We start from the raw sequence: 19,001 nt of genomic DNA, 5'->3' as shown, positions 1-19,001 counted from the left end.
GCAAAGCAAGGTCCAGGAGGCAGTCCAAACTATGAATCTGACTTTTCAGGTAGAGTTTGACCCCTATCTAAAAAGCAAACCCATCAGTCTTGCACCACAGAATCTCCCATCCATCATCTCTTCTTCCCTTCTGGATTCAGCGGCAGTTCATTCATTGCCTAGTGGTTTGTTCTTGGATCTGATGCAAAAGAGAAATAGAGCAGGTTGTCATCAACATATTGATGACACGGCACAGTGAACTGCATTGGCAGTATCTTGCAGGGGCTGCAGATAAAGGTTAAAAAAATTGTAGGAAAGGTTGGCCCTTTCAGTAATCCATAGGATAGCTCCCTCAAGAAATGAGATTCTTCCATTTGCACATATTGGTTAGAATGCAGTGTTTGGGATTTCCAAAAATTTGGACAAAGTACTTCAGTAGCAGGAAAAGAAACATGGATAAATGAAAACGGAACAGGAGGTTTTCCATCTCAAACATTTAAAAGAAAAGATGTATCTCTATAATAGTGACAGCTGTTACCTCTTTCTTCATTTTAAAATTAAAGTTAATATTTTCAGGAATCTTGATTCCTACTGTGTCAACTGAAGAAAATTATTTTTCCTGTTTATTAGAGCTGGGCTAATATGGGAACCCAGCATTGTGATATTCTACATTTGAAACAAAGGTAACTAGCCAACTTAATATTCTATTTAACACATTTTAAATGCCCAATAACTCATGTTTTCTAGGCAAGGTTCATATTAAAAACATAAGATATTGAAATATGAATAGAACAAGTCAGAGAGAAATAAAATAAAGCAAGTCAAATAAAAAAACACAAAGTAAGATAAAAAGCCAAGTTAAAACCAGTAGCAACATATAGTAAAACCAACACCTGGGATAAACCAGCACAAAGATCTTACAAGCACAAGAAATGTCTGGGAAAAAAGTTTCACCTTGTGCTGAAGAACCCCAGTATATGTAATAATAGGTCAATATAATATCAGAGTACCTTGTTTTTAATTTTCTCTGAGCTGAAATCTTCTCTTGTAAATGTTTCTCATCCAGTCTAAGCAAAGATGAGAGGTAATTCTCATTTCTCCCTTGTTATTGGTGGTGCTTATCTTTGCTCCTGATCTCATGCTACACTGATCACCGACCCAAAACATACAACTGGGCAGCACAGCTGCTGCCTCATTATTTCTTACAATCTTCATGATGCCCTGCCCTGGTGCCAGTGCCCTCTTTTTCAGTCGTTTCATTTGATCTCTTCTCTTTTTCAAAGGACCACAGAACTGGACTTACCCTATCCTGACCTGCAGGAGTTTGTGGCTGACATGAATGTCCTTATGGCTCTGATCATCAATGGCCCCATGTAAGTGATGCAGTGTTGGTACTTTTTGAACTGTATGCGCAAGATCAAGGCCAGTCAGTCTTTCTCTTTGGTTCCTCTTCACAATTCTGCTAAAGCAGGGTCGATTACGATCCTACTATTGATCATGTAGATTTGTCATCATAAGACTTTGTGGTGGGGATGGTTCTGGTCTGAAAAATGGATTGAGTAACCACATGGAGGCATTTGTTTGCCCCTGTAGGGGACTCAAAGGTTCTGGGGGTGCCACAGAGCCTCTGCAGTTAGGCAGAATAAAAATGAAATAAATAGATATATAAAAACCATAGCTGTGGTGATTGCTACTTGCCATGATAATCGGAAGTGCAGTCCATGTTCAAAAAGAGATATGGCATGCCTTCAACTACTGGATGCTCAGAACTAACAAGAAGGATTGATTGCCTTGCTTTTGAATTTCTCTGCAGCGTATGACTAATCCCCCATTATTTGTTATTACAGAAAGTTGATCTGGGTGGGCTGCTGAACTAGCACAGCCATTTGTTCTGTACTTCTCTTATTGTTCCCATGTTCTGTCCCTAGGAAGTGGCACTTCACTGTTCTCTTTCATCCAAGCCTCCTTAGAAACATAGTTTGCTACCCAATCAAAGCACTGAACTGAGCCAGCTCCAGGGTAGAGAATGGAACTTGGCTTTCATGATTTGCAGCACTGGCCTTCTATACTGAGAGGGTCTGTTCAGAGGTGCTTGAAGCTTAACGGGTTCCTTTTCTTGTGTGGCCAGAAAATCCTTCTGCTACAGACGGCTGCAGTACCTAAGCTCAAAGTTCCAGATGCATGTCCTGCTGAATGAGATGAAAGAACTGGCAGCCCAGAAAAGGGTGCCACATCGTGACTTCTACAATATCCGGAAGGTACCAGCACTGTGTGCTTCAGAAATATGAGCCTGAAGTTACTGTTATAAGTGGGATCTGGGGAAGCCTTACCATTAGTATAGAATTCTTCAGCCTTAACGCTATTTGGCCTCTGCATTCCAAGTGAAGGAATGGCAGGTCTGATGGAGATGTAGGTCTCTCTCTCTTGGTTTGGATCACAATGGTAATCTGTTCCAAAGACTTCTTTTTATATATATTACATTTTGTACCTTAGTTTTCTAGATGGGCTAAGAATTAGCTTCCTACCCATTTGAGCATCTCCATATCAACCAAGCTGGCAATAAATGTTTGGAGTTTGATTAATAAGCTTTTGTACAGCAGTGGGCATGTGTTAATGTCCAAGCACAATATCGCAGTCCTTAGAATAACCTTGTAAAGCAGGCCTGCATTATCCCCATGTTAAAGATCTGGGTGGTAGGGACTGAGGCTAAATGATGGTGGCTTAACATAAGTGCAGCTAGTGAATTCATGGCTAAGATAAGCTTTGAACTCTGGACTTGCTGGCTTGTCCTCTTAGCTGCTGATATTTTGAACAGGTGGACACGCACATCCATGCATCCTCCTGCATGAATCAGAAGCATCTGTTGCGCTTCATCAAGCGAGCTATGAAGAAGCACCTGGAAGAGATTGTCCATGTAGAGAAGGGCAAAGAGCAAACCCTTAAAGAGGTCTTTGAGACCATGAATCTTACAGCCTATGATCTCAGCGTTGACACGCTCGATGTCCATGCGGTATGTCAAATGCCCTCATCAAAGAGAGTATGGACTTGCTTTGAAAAAATAATTGGAAGCTCTGGATTTGTTAAGTAGTATTTCTTTACCTAGGAATGAGGTGGGCAGAATGGCAAATTTACTTTCATCCAAAACATCTCGAGTTGCTGTTCTAGTTGATCTCCATTATCACACTTGTCTTTGCATGATGAATATTTGTTCCTGACTCTCTTTCTGACCGGCTGTGGTCACATCTCTAATTCTTACTAGGTGGTGCGCATTAGAAAGATTGGTCTCTGTTTGCCAGATCGGTTTGATCTGGGGGTGACATTGGGATATCTCAAGGAAGAAAGTGCTGACCAGCAGTGTCTGGAGCTGCCTTCAGGGCAGGCTCTTGAACAAAGGGGACTTGTGGAAACTACCTTTCCTTACAGTGTTTATAGTCATTGGAGGTACAAAATGGGGACCAGGAAAAATCATTGTTATGACATCTAATTATGGTGGTCATTGTTGGTTCTTTCTACGTTAATAGGATCGTAACACCTTCCATCGCTTTGACAAGTTCAATGCCAAATACAACCCCATAGGTGAATCTGTACTGCGAGAGATTTTCATCAAAACAGACAACAGAGTCTCAGGAAAATACTTCGCACATATCATCAAGGTGAGAACTGCCTAGTTTCTATCGTACCTTACCCAGGAACCTTTGCTTAAAGCCAGAGTGCTGAATAATCTAGGAAAACTTGTGTGTACCTATATTTTGTGGAGAATTCTTAACATTTGGGAGAGACATGCAAATTGGGTCCAGGCAATCAAGAGAGCCAGAGGAAGGGAGGTATGTAGGCAATGGGAACTATATTTCTGCATTACTAAAAGCCCGGTACAGGCTTCTTCTGGTCTCTGATCTCTTGCCAAATAATCTTTGCTTGCCTGCAAACCTTCACCCTTAATCACGAGGGCTTGTAACTTACTGTGTGTGCTTTTAAAAGAGCTCCCATTCTTAGTGTGTCCAAATCTCTGTTTGGCACCCACTTCCATGTCTGAGCAGGGAGGGCAAGATTTGCAGCATATTCAGACTAGCTTCTAATTTTTCCATTTACCACAGACTAGGTGTGTGCCAGAAGCATTGGAGGACTCATCAGATTCCAGGCTGCAGGATCTTCTTTGTCCCTTTTCAATTCACATATTATGTCTGGGGCAGAGAGGGAAGAGAGCAGTTTTTTGGGAAAGGGCAGAGGCTGTCAAAGGGCAGGTTGGAAGCCAGAGGTTGCAGGTTGGGTGAGTCATGATTCTTCTGTATGTGAGGCCTCATTTGGAGTAGTGTCTACTGCTGAGCACCACAGTATAAGAAAGATGCAGACAGGCTGAAAAGGGTGCAGAGGAGGGCAACAAGGATGCTCCGGGAAGTAGAAGCAACGCCTTGTGCAGAGAAATGGGAAGAACTGGGTATGTTTAGCCTCAAGAAGTGAAGAGTAAGGGGTGATATGATTGCATTCTATAGGCTGAAAGGCTGTCACAAAGAGGAAGGCCAAGATCTCTTCTTGATCACTCCAGAGTGCAGCACATGGAATAATGGGCTCAAGTTACAGGAAGCCAGATTCTGGCTAGATATCAGGAAAAATTTCTGGGATCTCTGAGGGCAGTAAGACAGTGGATCCAATTACCTAGGGAGGTTGTGGGCTGTCCCATCTAGAGGCTTTCAAGATGCAACTGGGCAGCCATCTGAGAGGAATGGTTTAATTGGGATTTCTGCACTGAGCAGGGGGTTGGATTTGATGGCTTTCTGGTCTCTTCTGACTCTACTATTCTATGATTGTATACAAGGCTCTGCAGTGGCTTCCTTTTTCAAGCTGTGTGTTTCCATCTGTATGCATTTAATGAGGATTCTGCTTACTGCCTTCCTTTGTGAAAATACTAAGAAGTCCTTTCTCTTCTCACAGGAGGTGATGTCTGACCTAGAAGAGAGCAAGTATCAGAATGCAGAATTGCGACTCTCCATCTACGGCCGTGCACGGGATGAGTGGGACAAGCTGGCCAAGTGGGCTGTGACCCACAAGGTGCATTCCAACAACGTGCGCTGGCTGGTGCAGGTGCCTCGTCTGTTGTGAGTACCATATTTCCCTGTTTTGTGAATAAATCCCAAGAAATCCCAAGAGAGCCAGTGTGGTGTAGTGGTTAAGAGCATGGGACTGGGACTCAGGCGATCTGGGTCCTAGTCCCCGCTTGGCCATGGAGCCAACTGGGTGACTTTGGGCCAGTCACAGACTCTCAGCCCAACCTACCTCACAGGGTTGTTGTTGTGGGGATAAGATGGAGGAGGAGAATGATGTAAGCTGCCTTGAGCCCTTTGTAGGAAAAAGGCAGGATATAAATCGGGTGGAGCCGGGGGGTGGAACTCCCTGGGACTTATTTCTGAGTAGACGTGCTTAAGATTAGTCTGTAAACATGCCATACTTAAAGCCGCTTTTACTGCTGTTTTATCAATGCAGTTCTGCACATGCCTGCTTACAAGCAATTCAGTGGGGCTTTCTGCGGGGAAAGTGTAGCCTAAACAGGATTGCAGCCTAAATTGCCTTTTCTGATGATAGGGTGATATTGTTTAAAAGAAAGTAAACAAAATTTGGAAGCCACTTTGCTTACCTGTTACTACGGAGAACAAGCTCTTTATTATACAGATTCATCCATTGCTTTCTCAGGTTGTACACACTTAAAGGGCAAGTTGATTTGCCTTTGTGTGTTTGACAACCAAACTGATGCACAATCTAGAGGCTTTCTGTTCATGTGCTTGCCTTTAACTGAGCTTGTAATCCTAGCTTAGCAGCAGGGCAGCCCTGAAGCTTAACTGTTCAGCTACACTATCAGCGCAGCTTGCAAGCAATGCTGATAGGGTTGCATGTCCTAATCTGAACACCTGTTTCACTGGCTGGGAGAAGCATGCACAAAACATTTCTGCCCAAATGGACCAAGAGAGAGGGCGCAGCAGCTTTCTTTCAATTTGACAATGTGAAGGGCAGTAAAACAGTTAAGGGCTTAAGGAAGGAGTGTGACATACAGAGGCCCCAGTAGACTAGAATGAGCTTCCAGAATTGTTCCAGTGTTTTTAACTTTTAGCCGTTTTTTAAAAATCGGTTTTCTCACCAATATGTGGGTTTTTTGTGTGGGCTCTATTATCGTTCATGTCACAAATGAGTGGAAGGCGTGGGGCTTGCCTAAGGCAATCTAGCGGCTGTATAGCAGAGGTGAGATTTGAACCAGCGGCTGCTGGGCTGATCATCTGCTCCCCTAGCCACTGTGGCACCCTTGCTTTTCTTCTGGCCCTCTGGAGATCAGGCATTTGGAGTGCCTCACTAACTCACGGCTAACAATAACCCTTAGTGTAATGCAGGAAAGGGGAGCAAGGAATGCTGTCACTAATGAACCATGGGAACTGGGAGATTTCCCAGTTGGTAGTCTGTGCTTTAGCTGAATGACAACTGTGTGCTCGTGTCTCTTGCCTTTCTCCAGTGATGTGTACAAGACAAAGAGGCAGCTTGCCAACTTCCAGGAGATGCTAGAGAACATTTTCTTACCCCTCTTTGAAGCTACAATCCATCCCACCAGCCACCCAGAACTGCATCTCTTCCTGGAGCACGTAAGTGCTGCTAGCACAAAATCAGCCCATCTTGCTGCCCTTGAGCCTGGCAGCATCTTTGCATTTGGGGCAGGAGGAGGGATGGCTATTCCCACATTTCGTACATAAGGCTTAGGTGCTCCCCCTTGTGGGGACTGACTTTGTTTCAGTTGAATGCAGCTAATCACCAGGACATCAGGTGTTTGATCTTCTGCCCTGGTGTAAACATTTCAGTCTTGATTAAGTCATCGATGTGGCTACTCTTCCTAGCTTTGGGAGCAGGGTTTCATTGTGATGATTCTGCGCTAAACCCCAGAGCCTGTTTTTCCCATGCGGGGATGTGAAAAGTCACAAGAGTTCTAGAAACTGAGTGGAACCTTCTTTCATCCTCTCTCCCCCCTGACCCACCTTGGCCTCTGGACGGGCAGGTCGATGGCTTTGACAGTGTGGATGATGAATCCAAACCAGAACACCACATCTTCAACTTGGACAGTCCCTTGCCTGGGAACTGGGTGGAAGAAGACAACCCACCCTATTCCTACTACCTTTACTACACCTATGCCAATATGGTGGTGCTGAATCACCTGCGCAGGTAGGTGGCCCTCATGTTAAAACATTCCTCACTCAGATTTTCTGTGTTGGACACCAGTTTTTTATCCTTGTTCCTGCTAGCTTTTAAGACTTCTGGGTGTGATTTCCTGAGACCAGGTTCCTTAAAAGCCTGGTGATAGTACTACATGGTAGCACATTGGACCACATGATGCCCAGATAGTCTCCATTTTAGGTCTGATAGTGCGGGGTGCTTGGTATGTCCATTGCTGTGATGGACTTTGGCTTCTATTCCTCTTCTCATCTTTCCAGCTCGTTTTCTAGTCCTCCTACAAATTGGCCTGATGTGCTTAGCTGAGTTGTATGCTTTGCTGCTCCCTTTTTCTAGGAAGAGAGGCTTCCATACTTTCGTGCTACGTCCCCACTGTGGGGAAGCGGGGCCCATCCATCACCTTGTCTCAGCTTTCATGCTGTCAGAGAACATATCTCATGGCCTCCTGCTCCGCAAGGTAAGGGAATGAGACATTTGCAGTGCCATGCATAAAATCAGGGGCGTGTGACGCCCCTGCAGAAACATACCTGGGAGGAGGGCACAACTCAGTGGCCGAGCACCTGCACAAGGTCTCAGTTTCAGTCCCAGCTCTCCCAGTTCAAAGGAGCTCTGGTGGCAGAGCTGGGCAAGAGCTGTGCCTGAGACTCTGGAAAGCTGTCGCCTGCTAGAGCAGACAATCCTGGGGCAGAAGTACAACTAGTATCACTTGACGTAAGGCACCTCCCATCTTCGCCATGTACTTGAACTCCAAGTGGACTTGCAGGAGGAGGGCTGGGACAATTCTGTGACCAGAAAGCCCTGGATGGTTGCAACCCTTGGTATGCCGTGGGAGCCCAGGCAGAGGGCAAGGGGAACATGAGAGCAGGCACCTGTAGTGGGTTTTCCCAAATAATTTGCCTGCAGGCTGGAAATAATGCTATACTATGAAGGGGTTTCTGCTCCTGAGCTTTCTGGGTGAGTTGGGAAAGGGGAGGGCCCTGCATTCCTGGTGGCTCACCCATGGTAGGAGATGTTGCTCACCTCCTCATCTGGACCTTCTCCCCAGGCACCTGTGTTGCAGTACCTCTACTACCTGGCCCAGATTGGCATTGCCATGTCCCCACTGAGTAATAACAGCCTGTTCTTAAGCTACCACCGTAACCCACTGCCGGAGTACCTCTCCCGGGGCCTCATGGTCTCCCTGTCCACAGATGATCCACTACAGTTCCACTTCACTAAGGTGAGTGTGATGTGGCGAAAGCCAAGCAAAGCTGTGACCCATGGAAGATGGCATGAGGAGAGAAGCTGTCCTCCGTTCCTCTCCATCCTCTGGCTGCTGCAGATGGGAAGCCCACAAGTAGTGCAACAGCTCCTTCCCCCCACTCTTGCTTCCCGGCGACTGGAGTACACGGGCACATAACCTCCAATACTGGGGGTATCCAGCTCTACTATTCTATGATTCTAGAGCCATGGATGGCCACCTTTTCCATGCGTTTGTCTAATCCCCTTTTAAAGCTGCCCAAACTATTGGCTGTTGTTACACCCTGTGGTAAAGAATTCCATTCTTCAGCTATGCACTACATGAAGAAGCACTTTCTTTTATCTGTCTTGAATCTCCTACCAACCAGCTTCATGGAACGCTTGGTACTCGTAGCTCTCTAACCTGCAGGGGAAAAAAGCATGCTCACAGCCAAAATCTGCATTAGTTACTTGGTTACTTGGAGTTAATTCTGTATACAACCCAAAATAGCTGTTGCAATACAAATAAGCTATTGTATGGTTAAATGTATTTTCTAAACTTTTTCAAAGTATTCAGTAGTGTATGGTTGTGTGGTCTGATATGGCGCTTGACCCTCTCCAAATGGCTCTGGCATTCATGTTTTCCTTGTGGTTTCTTTGCCTGGCTATTTTTTGACCATGTGGCCATTGTGGAGTTCTATCTGATCCCCATTTGAATCATGAGAAGTATTTTCATCCTCACTTCCAAGGGATGATTTATCCTGTTCCTTGATACTCCTTAGCTGTTTTTTGCCCCCCACCCCTCAATTTAAAAGCTGCATTGCAAACTTTTTTGGCATCAGCAAGCTTGCTGCCATTTCAGTTCCTTTTGCATGGGCTAAGCTGGATCTCAAATGTTCCCTAGTACCTAGCAAATCCAATCTGCTCCACCTGACACCACCCTCTCACTGAGACCCCTCTCATGCAGCCTGTCTAGCTGGCCTTGCACACAGAATAGGTACCATTTCCGGGTAGCTACTCTGGAGGTCCTGGATTTCTACATCCTATGGAGTAACCTCCCTTCCTTTGCCAGACACACGTAGTTCCCCACACCATATCAGTCTTTAATGCCATATTCCTATGTGATAAAAACTGGAGATGATGACGGAGCAGGGCCTTGATTGAGACTTCCTTGGCCTTGTGGAAGGAAGATTTCAGAAATATCTCTAGTAATTATGGTTACCCTGGAGAACATGCAACCTTTTTCTCTTCTCATATTTGTAGACCTTATTTATGCACTCCCCTTTGTAGACAGAGAGTGCATCTGTTTGTTGCTGTTCCTTGTAACAGGCATACAGAGTGCTTTATACTTGGGCATGGACCTGCCACCTGTTCCTCTGAATGCTTCAGTTGTGGGTGTTGGCGACACAAATGCTGCCATCTAGTGACTCTCTTTTCAGTCACTGCTGCCCCCAAAGCAAAAGCAAAGCAGAGGATAGGAAGCATTGAACATCCGGAGAATCCAGGGGACTGCTTTTGGCACCCGGTCTTGATGTTCTGCACATCTGTTTCATGCTCTCAAATGCTCTGCCAGCATGCATTTGCAAAAGTCTGCAAACTGTAATGCCCAAACATATCTTTCACAGGAGCCTCTGATGGAAGAATACAGCATCGCCACACAAGTTTGGAAACTCAGCTCCTGCGACATGTGTGAACTTGCACGCAACAGTGTGCTCATGAGCGGCTTCAGCCACAAGGTAACACTGGGGCTTTTCTAAATGCATCGCATTGGCTTCCCTCAGATTACATTTGCACCATCCCTCCATATCTTAAGAAAAGAGTGGAGTATCTGTGTAGGATTCATGCACCTGGGCCCAATCTATCGAGCTGTAGAAATGGAAGAATCGTGTAAGGCCACCCACCCATCCAAATCTAGCTGTGACCTTCTGACCATGCGTATTCTTGTAATAATGACACAACTTTCCAACGGGGGGTTTGGCTTGAGAGCGGTGTGTTTTCTGAGCCCAATTCCCATCCTGTGACCCTTTCTGCAGGAGGGAGCAGTTGCGCTCACTGTTGAAAGGATCCTTGAAGTGTGGAGAAGTGTGACTCAGTGTGCCACTGGGAATGCCTTCTCGAATTTCCCTGTGGGTGTGATCCTTCCATCCACCAGGGCATGCCTTGTTGGCTGCTCACAAAACCCTGGCTGGGAGGGAACTGGCTCTGGCAGACACTTCCTTTGTGGCAGGCATATACTATCTAAACCTAGCTTCTTCACCACCATTATAATCCTTTGCATGTGAAACAGCAGGGCTCTTCCTGACCAAAGAAGGCTTCTTCCAGCCCTGGCCAGCAAAGAGTAGCACATGAGTCTAACTCTTCGGGGTGGAACAAGCAAAGGATGGTTCCAGCCTCCCTCTGATTCTGCCCTTCTAGGCCTTCTGGATATCTACACACAGGCACCCTCCTTCAGCAATATAGGGAACTAGTGGGGTCTGCAACAAAACGTTGCAGTATGAAGTGCTCCTGTTAGTGGCACCCTTTCCCCGGATATTCTGTTCCATCTCCCTCCCCCCACCCCCTTACCCACACACACACACACACACACCCCAGTAAACCACAACATTGTACCCATCACAGAGTATGTTTTTCTGTTCTCACTGAGCTGCTTCTTCAAAGTTGTTTTTATCCCCCACTCACACACCCGATCCCCCATCATCTGTGAACCTTTCATCTCTCTCCCCCTCTCCCAACTTTTATTTCATTATTGTGGGAGCCAGTCTGGGCCTGTGCACTTCTCTCTAGCAATGAAAAGTCCATTTGCTCCTTTAAGAAAAATGCCATCTGAATTATCATCCGCCCTGGCAGCCAGGCCGTTCCCCCATTCATCTGTGGGGTATGACACCTCACTGCAAGCTTTGTAACCAAGATGAGCACTGATGCAGTAGAAAGAATAAACTGGCAGATTGTGCATGGCTGTCTTTTGGCCATCTGGAAATACCCTTAGGAAACCAGAGAAAACTGGCACTGTCTGAATCTTATTTCTACTCTCTACATTGCTGGTTTAACTCACCGCAACGCCCTCATTTTCATTCAGAGCTAGAGGCCCTCCCCTTTACAAAGGAAGGGACGGACCAATTTGGTTTTTGTTCCTTGCATACTAATACTGAAGTCATTCTCCAAGTGTGGCTCTGTATGTAGCCAGTGCAGCGGCATCCACATGCAAGAGGAGCAGCATCCGTAGGGCTGGGGAAGCCCAAGGTGCACAGAAGTAGAGGGACGTGGTGTGCCAGTGCTGGCTTGTGTTTATGAAGGAAAGGCGTGCAAATTCTTGTGGCTGAAGGGTAGCATAGAGAACATAAGTTACCACTTGTCCTCACCAGGGCTTGGGTTCTGCCTTTGTTACCCAGGTCAAGAGCTACTGGCTTGGACCGCACTACCTGAAGGAGGGGCCCGAGGGCAATGACATCCGGCGTACTAATGTGCCAGACATCCGAGTGGCCTACCGTTACGAGACTCTTTCCCAGGAGCTGACCCTCATCACGCAGGCTGTGCAGACAGAGGAACTGGAGACCATCCAGGAGGAAGACCCGCTGACCATGAGCTCCAGCCTGGATGCTCGCTGAAAAAGGCCGTTCACACGCTCCCATTTTGCCCTGGTTCCATGAGCATGAAGAGATCTTGGCCACCCCCCTGCATCCTGGACCTTTTTAATCTCCGGTCGTGTGTGTGTTTTTGTTCCGCAGCACAGTTACCTTTTGTATTTTCTGGAAAGGCATTAATGTTTTGTTTGCACTTGGTAAGCTGCTGAGGCATTTTGGGGTGGCAAAACCCCTGCTGGGGTCCAAAATGACGTCTAGGAAGGGGAGGAAGCCTCCTGCAAATCAGACTGGGAAGCTGCCAGTATTGTTTGTGGAGCAGAACTCACTGCAGAAGCTGAAGAGCTGGGCACAGGCCTGTGGCAGGGCATTGCTGAGGACTTTGGAAAATTCAGCATGGGAATCCATCTGCAGAGGCAAGCAAATCCGGGGCTTGTGGGGATGGGTCCTTTTGATATCCAGAATGAGCCGCTGTGTATTTGGCCCAGCCGTTCTCCAAACCAGGGGCTAAAGTGTGGCAGTGATGCCTCCCGCCACCCCCAGTTTGTTTTCATGTTACATGCTCAACTTAGCTGTTGTTAGCCATAGTTTTTTCACTGGCCAGCAAAGACCCCTTTCAGCTCCTCCGTTTTTCATCAACGTAGCATGTTTTCACAGTCCCTGCTGTGCAAGACCTCCAGCTTTCAGTGTTCGGTCTGGTGTGAAGCATGGCCCTGGGTTTGCTCTTCTCTTCAAAGCCTTCAGCTATTAGTTTGCTTGACTCATGGAAAACCTCAGCCTTTAGGAGAGGGGTGGATAGCCTGTGGCCCTCCAGCTGTTTTGGCCTACAAGCCCCAGGGGCTGTGCTGGCTAGGACTGATGGATGCCAAGCTGTAAGCCAAACCATCTAGAGGGCCACCAGCCAGTCCTGCCTGCAGCAACTGGTGGATTACTGTGAATGAACAGGGAGGAGCGGAGCCTTCAGTCCAGGTCAGACTTAACAGGGAGAGCCCAGTGTGCCAGATGCTGGCACTTTTAACTTTTGTATATCTTTCGTGAACTCTTCTGTCCTTCTCTATAATCGTGTAACAGGAGAGAGAGAGTTGCATGTCTTTATTGAAGTACCAAGAGGAGGCTAAAGAAGATGGTTTTGGCACAGGCACAATAAGGCTGTTAGCGTGAAGGGAGTTCAGAGGAAATGGACTTGGCCTTAGGGTCAAAAGGGATATGATGCAGATCTGTGATCCGTTCTGATCTAAAACAAAAACACAAGTTTTTTTTTTTTACGGTTGCTTCCATTTCGATTAGATCAGCGGCACTGAGAAGAGAGATGTACTTGATGTCACATGTTCTCCCAAAGCTGCTGTAAGCTCAGGGGTTGGGAAAGCAGGTGCCTGCATCAGAGTGGTATCTGTTTCCCTCCTGCAAGGCATATGGCGTTGTGTGCGTGCGTGTGGACGGTGTGGCTCAGGCAAATGGTGCAGAGGGAAGGGTACAGAAACACCAGCACAGCATCTCCAATCAAAATCTGATGCCTTTTCCCTGGAGCTGCTGCTGTTTGTTTGTTTGTTTGTTTGTTTTCAGTTGGATCACTCCCATATCTGTTTCAGCCACTGTTGTAATTCCTGAGATGTGTGCCTGTGGGAAGATGCGGCCCGCTTTGATCCAAGGTAGAGCTGTTTTACTCTGGGATGAATGTTCAGCTCCCAGCACGGCTTGCCATGCCTGGGCAGTAACCTCCTTATCCTCTGTGTTGGATTGGAAAGGCTGCCTCTTGCCACGCCTGCCCCCTGCATAATTCATATGTACACAGATCTTCTTTCTGCATTTGGCAAGAGGGAAAAGTCACTGAAAGGGCGCTGCTTTCTTACCAGCAGCTCTGGGAACAGGCGGAGGCCTCTTGGGAAGGTGGATGATGCATCTGGAGGAGCCAACCGGCCATCACGTCTGCCTCCTCCTGAAGCCATGTGACACAAACTGGAAATGGCATGCCAAGAGACAGGACAAGACGGGCCATGCCTTGCCTTTCCTAGCCAGGGCCCAGGCCCAGGCCCAGGGACACACATGCCAGGAGGAGCCCCCCAAACAGCCCCATGACCAGCAGCAGTGCATGCCCAGGCCTTTGGCTTTAGTCCTGCACAATGAAAGGCTCACAGCAGTTAGAAGGCTAGCCCTGTGGAGCGCACTCTCTATAGGATTCTGGCTAGGGGAATCACTAACTCCTGGCTTTTGAACCTTGCCTGTAGGCAGGCCACTGTATAAAAGGTGGGGGGCCTCTTTGGTCCCATTAGCAGTTTTTGTCCAACTCGTCACATTTCTTGTCAGCAGGCCATCCTGGGGAAAGCAGGCAGCCTCCGCTTCGCTCCCTTCAGGCTCTTAGGCAAATGCTGTACGCTCACCAGAAGCACTGTTGGTGGCTGCCACCTCCTCGGCACTGCACCTGTTTGCTGCTAGGCACACGTGATCTTGCACTGGAAAGCAGTTTTCTAGGTGTACCACAGCGGCAGATTCTGAGGCATGCTTGGGAGGTGGGCAGGGACCTGCCGTGCCCTCCCTCTAGGCCGCTGTGGACCAAAATCTGAAGTCCCCTTTTGTAGCCAGTGCCTTGCTTTTAGAGTTGTGCATGGAATGTGCCAACACTAGGTAGATTCCCCCTCGTGATTCTACCTCTGAGACAGGTGTTTGCTGTACTTCACTATTTGTGAGTGTATTTGTGAGAGTGCGTACATGTTGGGGGTGCACACACCCTCTTTGTATGTCTGGTATCCCACCTCTGTGACCTGGAAGGGGGATATCTTTTTATCTCATAACCTCCATGCTTTTGTTTGGGATCCTGCCAAGTACCATGAAAGCCTATGGCGGAGGTATCTTGCCTGGTTTTTAAGCAGCAGAGGTGCCTTGCAGATTAAAACCACAGTGTTTTGGCCCAGATTGGGGTCATATGTGAAGAAATCTAATATCCGGCTGGCTCAGCAAACAGAATAGGACTGTGGTCTGTCTTGAGAGAGTTCCCTAATCCCCTTCCGCAGCAATCTCTGACTTCCCTCCTCCTCGCCAGAACTCGCCTTGCTTCTCTTTGGTACCTAGCAGTTTTGTTGTTGGTCTGAGGTGAACCTCGTATCCCCCTGGCAATCACTGCATCCTCTTTATTCTGATATTTCTGTGTAGTTTGGGTGATCTCTATGCTTGTCTGTGCTGAAATGTGTGTTAGAAATCCTATCAAACATGAGCATGATCCAATATTAAAAATTATTTAAGTAAACCACCTCCTTTGTGTGTCTGATTGAAAGGGGTTGTCTGTTCATTTCAGTGGTTTCAGAGGTACCTGTTGTGCACGAAGTTTTGACGTTACTGTTTAAATGCTACTGCTGCAGCTCCCATCTCCCAGTCTGTCTAGATCAGTGGTCCCCAAACTTTTTTGAGCTGCTGCCCCCTTTCGTCTTGGGCAATAACCCTAGTGCCCCATGCCTCTTTCTTTCTATTACATCTATTGCTCTACTGCAAATTTAAAGCAACCAATCACCCCCCCCCCCCCGCTCCGACCTTTCTGCTTTGGGAATCACTAATCTAGACTCATGCTTAAAGAATATGGGCCAGGGAATAGTCTGAAGTCACCTAAGGCATCCACCGTGTGGAAGCTAAGCAGGTCTGGGGCTGGCCTGAGCTTGTGGGGGAGGCCACCTGGGAACTGCGTGTAGCCACCTGGAGTCGCACAGGGTGGGGTGCCTGTTTTGGTCAAAGGGTTGCTTTCCCTAATGGCATTGGCAGCAGCTGGTGCTTAGTGGGGCTGCTGGGGTGGAGGGCAGGCCCGATACTCAGTATTCTGCCAAGATGGTCTGAAGGGGGCAGGGAGATCGTGCGTGGCGAACAGCAGCTGTGTGCCAGCCAGTGGGGCAAATGTATCTGCTTGTGGAGGAATGCCTCACAAATGGCTGGGGAGAAGCAGAGTGTCATGCCCCACTTGGCACAAGTCAAGCCATTCCTGCCCATCCTGGGGGCTGCTTGCCAGTCGTGTGCGAGTGGGGCAAGAACTAAGGGGACTTGCCTCAAAAGTGAGCTGAGCCAAAGCCAGCACACAGACCACCCATTCAGTGGTCTCCCATCTCCCCATCCTGCTTGGTACCCTTCCTTCTCTATTTCCCCCTCCTCACTCTGCCCTCCCCAGCACTTTAAGCTTAAAATGAAATTTCCACAGTTGGTGATTTTTAAAAGTGTAGCAGCTAGGGAGGATGGGGGCCATGGCACACCCTGAGGGGAGCAATGATCTCAGACTTTAAAACATAAAATTACTCAGAATGTTCAAATCCTAATTGCTGGATGCAGAAGACATGGGTGGGTGCCTAGAGTGCATGAGGAGTGTTTTCTCTATCCAAATCAACCTCTGCCTTGCAATTAGGCTTAAAAACCTTGCCAGTCTAGGTAGGAGAAGAGAACTTTAGAATGTTCTGTTTCTCCACTGAGCACTTAATCTGTGTGTGCAGGGAAAATAGCAGAAATATATTTGCTATGTGAAAAAGTGCCAGAATGGTACAGGAGGAAAACTGCCTCTTATGCTGGGAACACAGCCACATCATTCACACAGAAAGCTGGCAAAAATCAGGAGTCCCAATTACTGGTGCCATTTGCACCATGTGCTACTAAGGAGGGCTTTTTAGAGGGCTTGGAACAGCAATAAACAAATTTAACTAGGATGACCATGAACAAGTGGATTTTGACCCCGGAGAACTAACAGATACGGAATGGGACAGGTTCATAAAGGAGTAGCTAACAAGTCATTCCATGGCCGTTCTTGAACTGAAGGGAAATTGAGCTCTGTACAAACAATAAGCTTTTCAAGAGCTGGAGATCTTATACTGTGGTCACTAATCCCAAGACACACACACAAATTGGGCTGTGATCTCTAGTTAGCCCAGTTTCTCAGGTACTTGTATCACTGCAGGGGACTTTTGAGAGAAAGTCTAGTATAGGTAAGAATAGAGGACTACCATCTTATCTGCATGTTTCCCCTTTTTAAATCCCTTGCCCCTTTTAGTATCAGCACTCTTCTCCTTTTGCTGAGATGAAACATGAATTGGAGCCCTTTGAAAAATTACAGTTCTGCTTAGCCAAAGGGCTTGGTGGAAAAGCTGATGAAAATAAATTACAGATAGCAAGTCAGGAAAGGTAAACTGGAGATGGTAGGAAGAGGTTTAAAGTGGTTTGCTGCTGGCACCACTTCCCACAGTATTTTTCCTGTGCAAGTGGAATTCAGCATTCTTGCCCCCACATGCAAACAGGTTTGGGAGAGCCCAGGCAAATGACCAAGCTACCCCAGAGTAAGCACAACTGGCTGTTCGCATCATTTTGCCAGCTGCTAAAGAGGATTTGAACACCCATGAAGCACAGGCTGGTGGCCAAATAAACATCTGTGTGGGCTTGGTGTTTCATTTGTCTGCCTACAGGCAGTCAGTGGTTGAGACCAAAAGGAGATGTTTTGGTTCAGAGTATCAGGTACTGTGCTCTCTTCCTCTGTTTGGGCACTGGCATTGATGCTCATTCTGGAAAATGCATGTGATGTGGTGGGTATCCCTGTTTAGTTTTGGGGATCAAGCAGTGCTTAGGAAAACGGATTTTGCTTTCCGTTTCCTAAAGGATGACATGAAGCATTCCTTTGGACTGCATCTATATCAGCATCCTGGCTTCCATTTCTTTCTGGGGCAACCAAACCATTCATTTCCCTCCCTCAATACATGATCCCTTCCTGTTCCAGCGGATCCCTAAGCTGCACTTTCCATGTTTCATTTGCAGTCCATACGTGCAAAGACTAGCACAGGAACTGCATGTGAGTAAGCGGCCCAGTCTGCCATAGCAAGTGATCAGTGCGGTATTTTAGAAGGAAAGATACTAGTGCAAGCAGTTCGGCGTGTGGGTGTGAGAGGAGATTGTCCAAACACAGCAGGCCGGAATAGTCACTTGATGCAAAATTGCAGCAGATAGTAACTGCTTCCGTTGAGGTCAGACAACCTGTCCGTCTAGCCCAATACTGAGTACACTGACTGGAAGTGACTCTTTAGGGCAGGGGTGAGGTGGGGAACATGTTTCAGCCCAAGGGCTGCATTCCATTCAGGAGAAGTTCTCAGCAGGCCACATGTCAGAGGTCCATAGGGTGGGTCAAAATAGCAAAATATCAGCCTATTGTAGCTTGAAAGCTCCTACTGTAAGTAGCCGAGCCCTATGAGAAAGGCATTTCCATTTTTTAGAATGAGGGGAAAAGGCACAAAACTCAAGAAACCACCAAAGAATCAGCAGATGGGATTTGGGGAGGGAGGCATGTCTTTCCTGCAAACTCCAGAGGGCCTGATTTGGCCCCACAACTGAGGTTTCCCACCCTTGCTTTAGGGTCTCCGATAGAGGCTGTCCACAGGTCATTAAAGAGTTCTTTCTGAGACTGTTTTAGCAATCTCATGATGTTTACTATTTTCTATGAACTTTTAAAAAATACAAAATAGTTTGGTTTTAATTTATAGCCTTGGGGTTAAAAAGCTGGATGTCAAAAACCTCCTTTGCCATGGGCTTACTGGGCCTGTTTGCAAGTCATGCCGGGCCACTATGGGTTAATTAACCCACGGAGCTTCACAACATGCACTGGCTGTCTGTTTGAATATGCCAGCCTGCCACCCTCCAGCTTATATATTCAAAATGGCAGCTGGCATGCACCTCAACTCACCATGGCTTGGTTGGTCTGCGGCAGTCGTGCAAACCAAGTCACTGTGTAGTCTTGGCCAACTCACAGGCTGTTTCAGATGATTTCTTAACCTGGGTGGTTTGGGAGAGCACAGGAACGTGTTGTCTTCTGATCACATGCCTGTTTCTGTTTTGCTAAACAACCCAGGAAACCTTATACCTGAGCTGTTCTCCAGTTAACTCAGGGATCAAACATGGGTTGATATTTTTCTCCTTTCACAACCCAAGTTTGCATGCTGTGGAGAATAATCCAGGAATGCTGAATCCCTGCCAGCAAGCTCATTTGCTCCTATGTGCTCCCAAACAAATCAGCCAAACCAGGCC

At 47.1% G+C, this 19,001-nt stretch overlaps 1 protein-coding gene across 4 annotated transcripts in view; it reads left to right on the top strand.

Annotated features, from left to right (window-relative positions):
* The window catches only part of AMPD2 (adenosine monophosphate deaminase 2), a 52,123-nt gene extending 36,904 nt beyond the window's left edge, over window positions 1-15,219 (top strand). For all 4 annotated transcript variants that reach the window (XM_044443344.1, XM_044443334.1, XM_044443363.1 and 1 more), the window contains 11 exons: window positions 1,263-1,352; window positions 2,108-2,237; window positions 2,795-2,989; window positions 3,501-3,632; window positions 4,909-5,072; window positions 6,473-6,599; window positions 7,007-7,170; window positions 7,516-7,636; window positions 8,225-8,398; window positions 10,023-10,133; window positions 11,787-15,219. In XM_044443344.1, coding sequence (XP_044299279.1) covers window positions 1,263-1,352; window positions 2,108-2,237; window positions 2,795-2,989; window positions 3,501-3,632; window positions 4,909-5,072; window positions 6,473-6,599; window positions 7,007-7,170; window positions 7,516-7,636; window positions 8,225-8,398; window positions 10,023-10,133; window positions 11,787-12,002 — 1,624 coding nt within the window. In that variant the 3' untranslated portion in view covers window positions 12,003-15,219. The remainder of the gene's footprint in view (window positions 1-1,262; window positions 1,353-2,107; window positions 2,238-2,794; window positions 2,990-3,500; window positions 3,633-4,908; window positions 5,073-6,472; window positions 6,600-7,006; window positions 7,171-7,515; window positions 7,637-8,224; window positions 8,399-10,022; window positions 10,134-11,786) is intronic.
* The last annotated feature ends 3,782 nt before the right edge of the window (window positions 15,220-19,001 follow it).

Source organism: Varanus komodoensis, unplaced genomic scaffold (assembly GCF_004798865.1).
Source record: "Varanus komodoensis strain SLA01 unplaced genomic scaffold, ASM479886v1 scaffold1, whole genome shotgun sequence".
Classification (NCBI taxonomy): Eukaryota; Metazoa; Chordata; class Lepidosauria; order Squamata; family Varanidae; genus Varanus; species Varanus komodoensis.
Note: the sequence above shows the minus strand (reverse complement) of the source record. Positions and strands in the feature narration are given on the sequence as shown.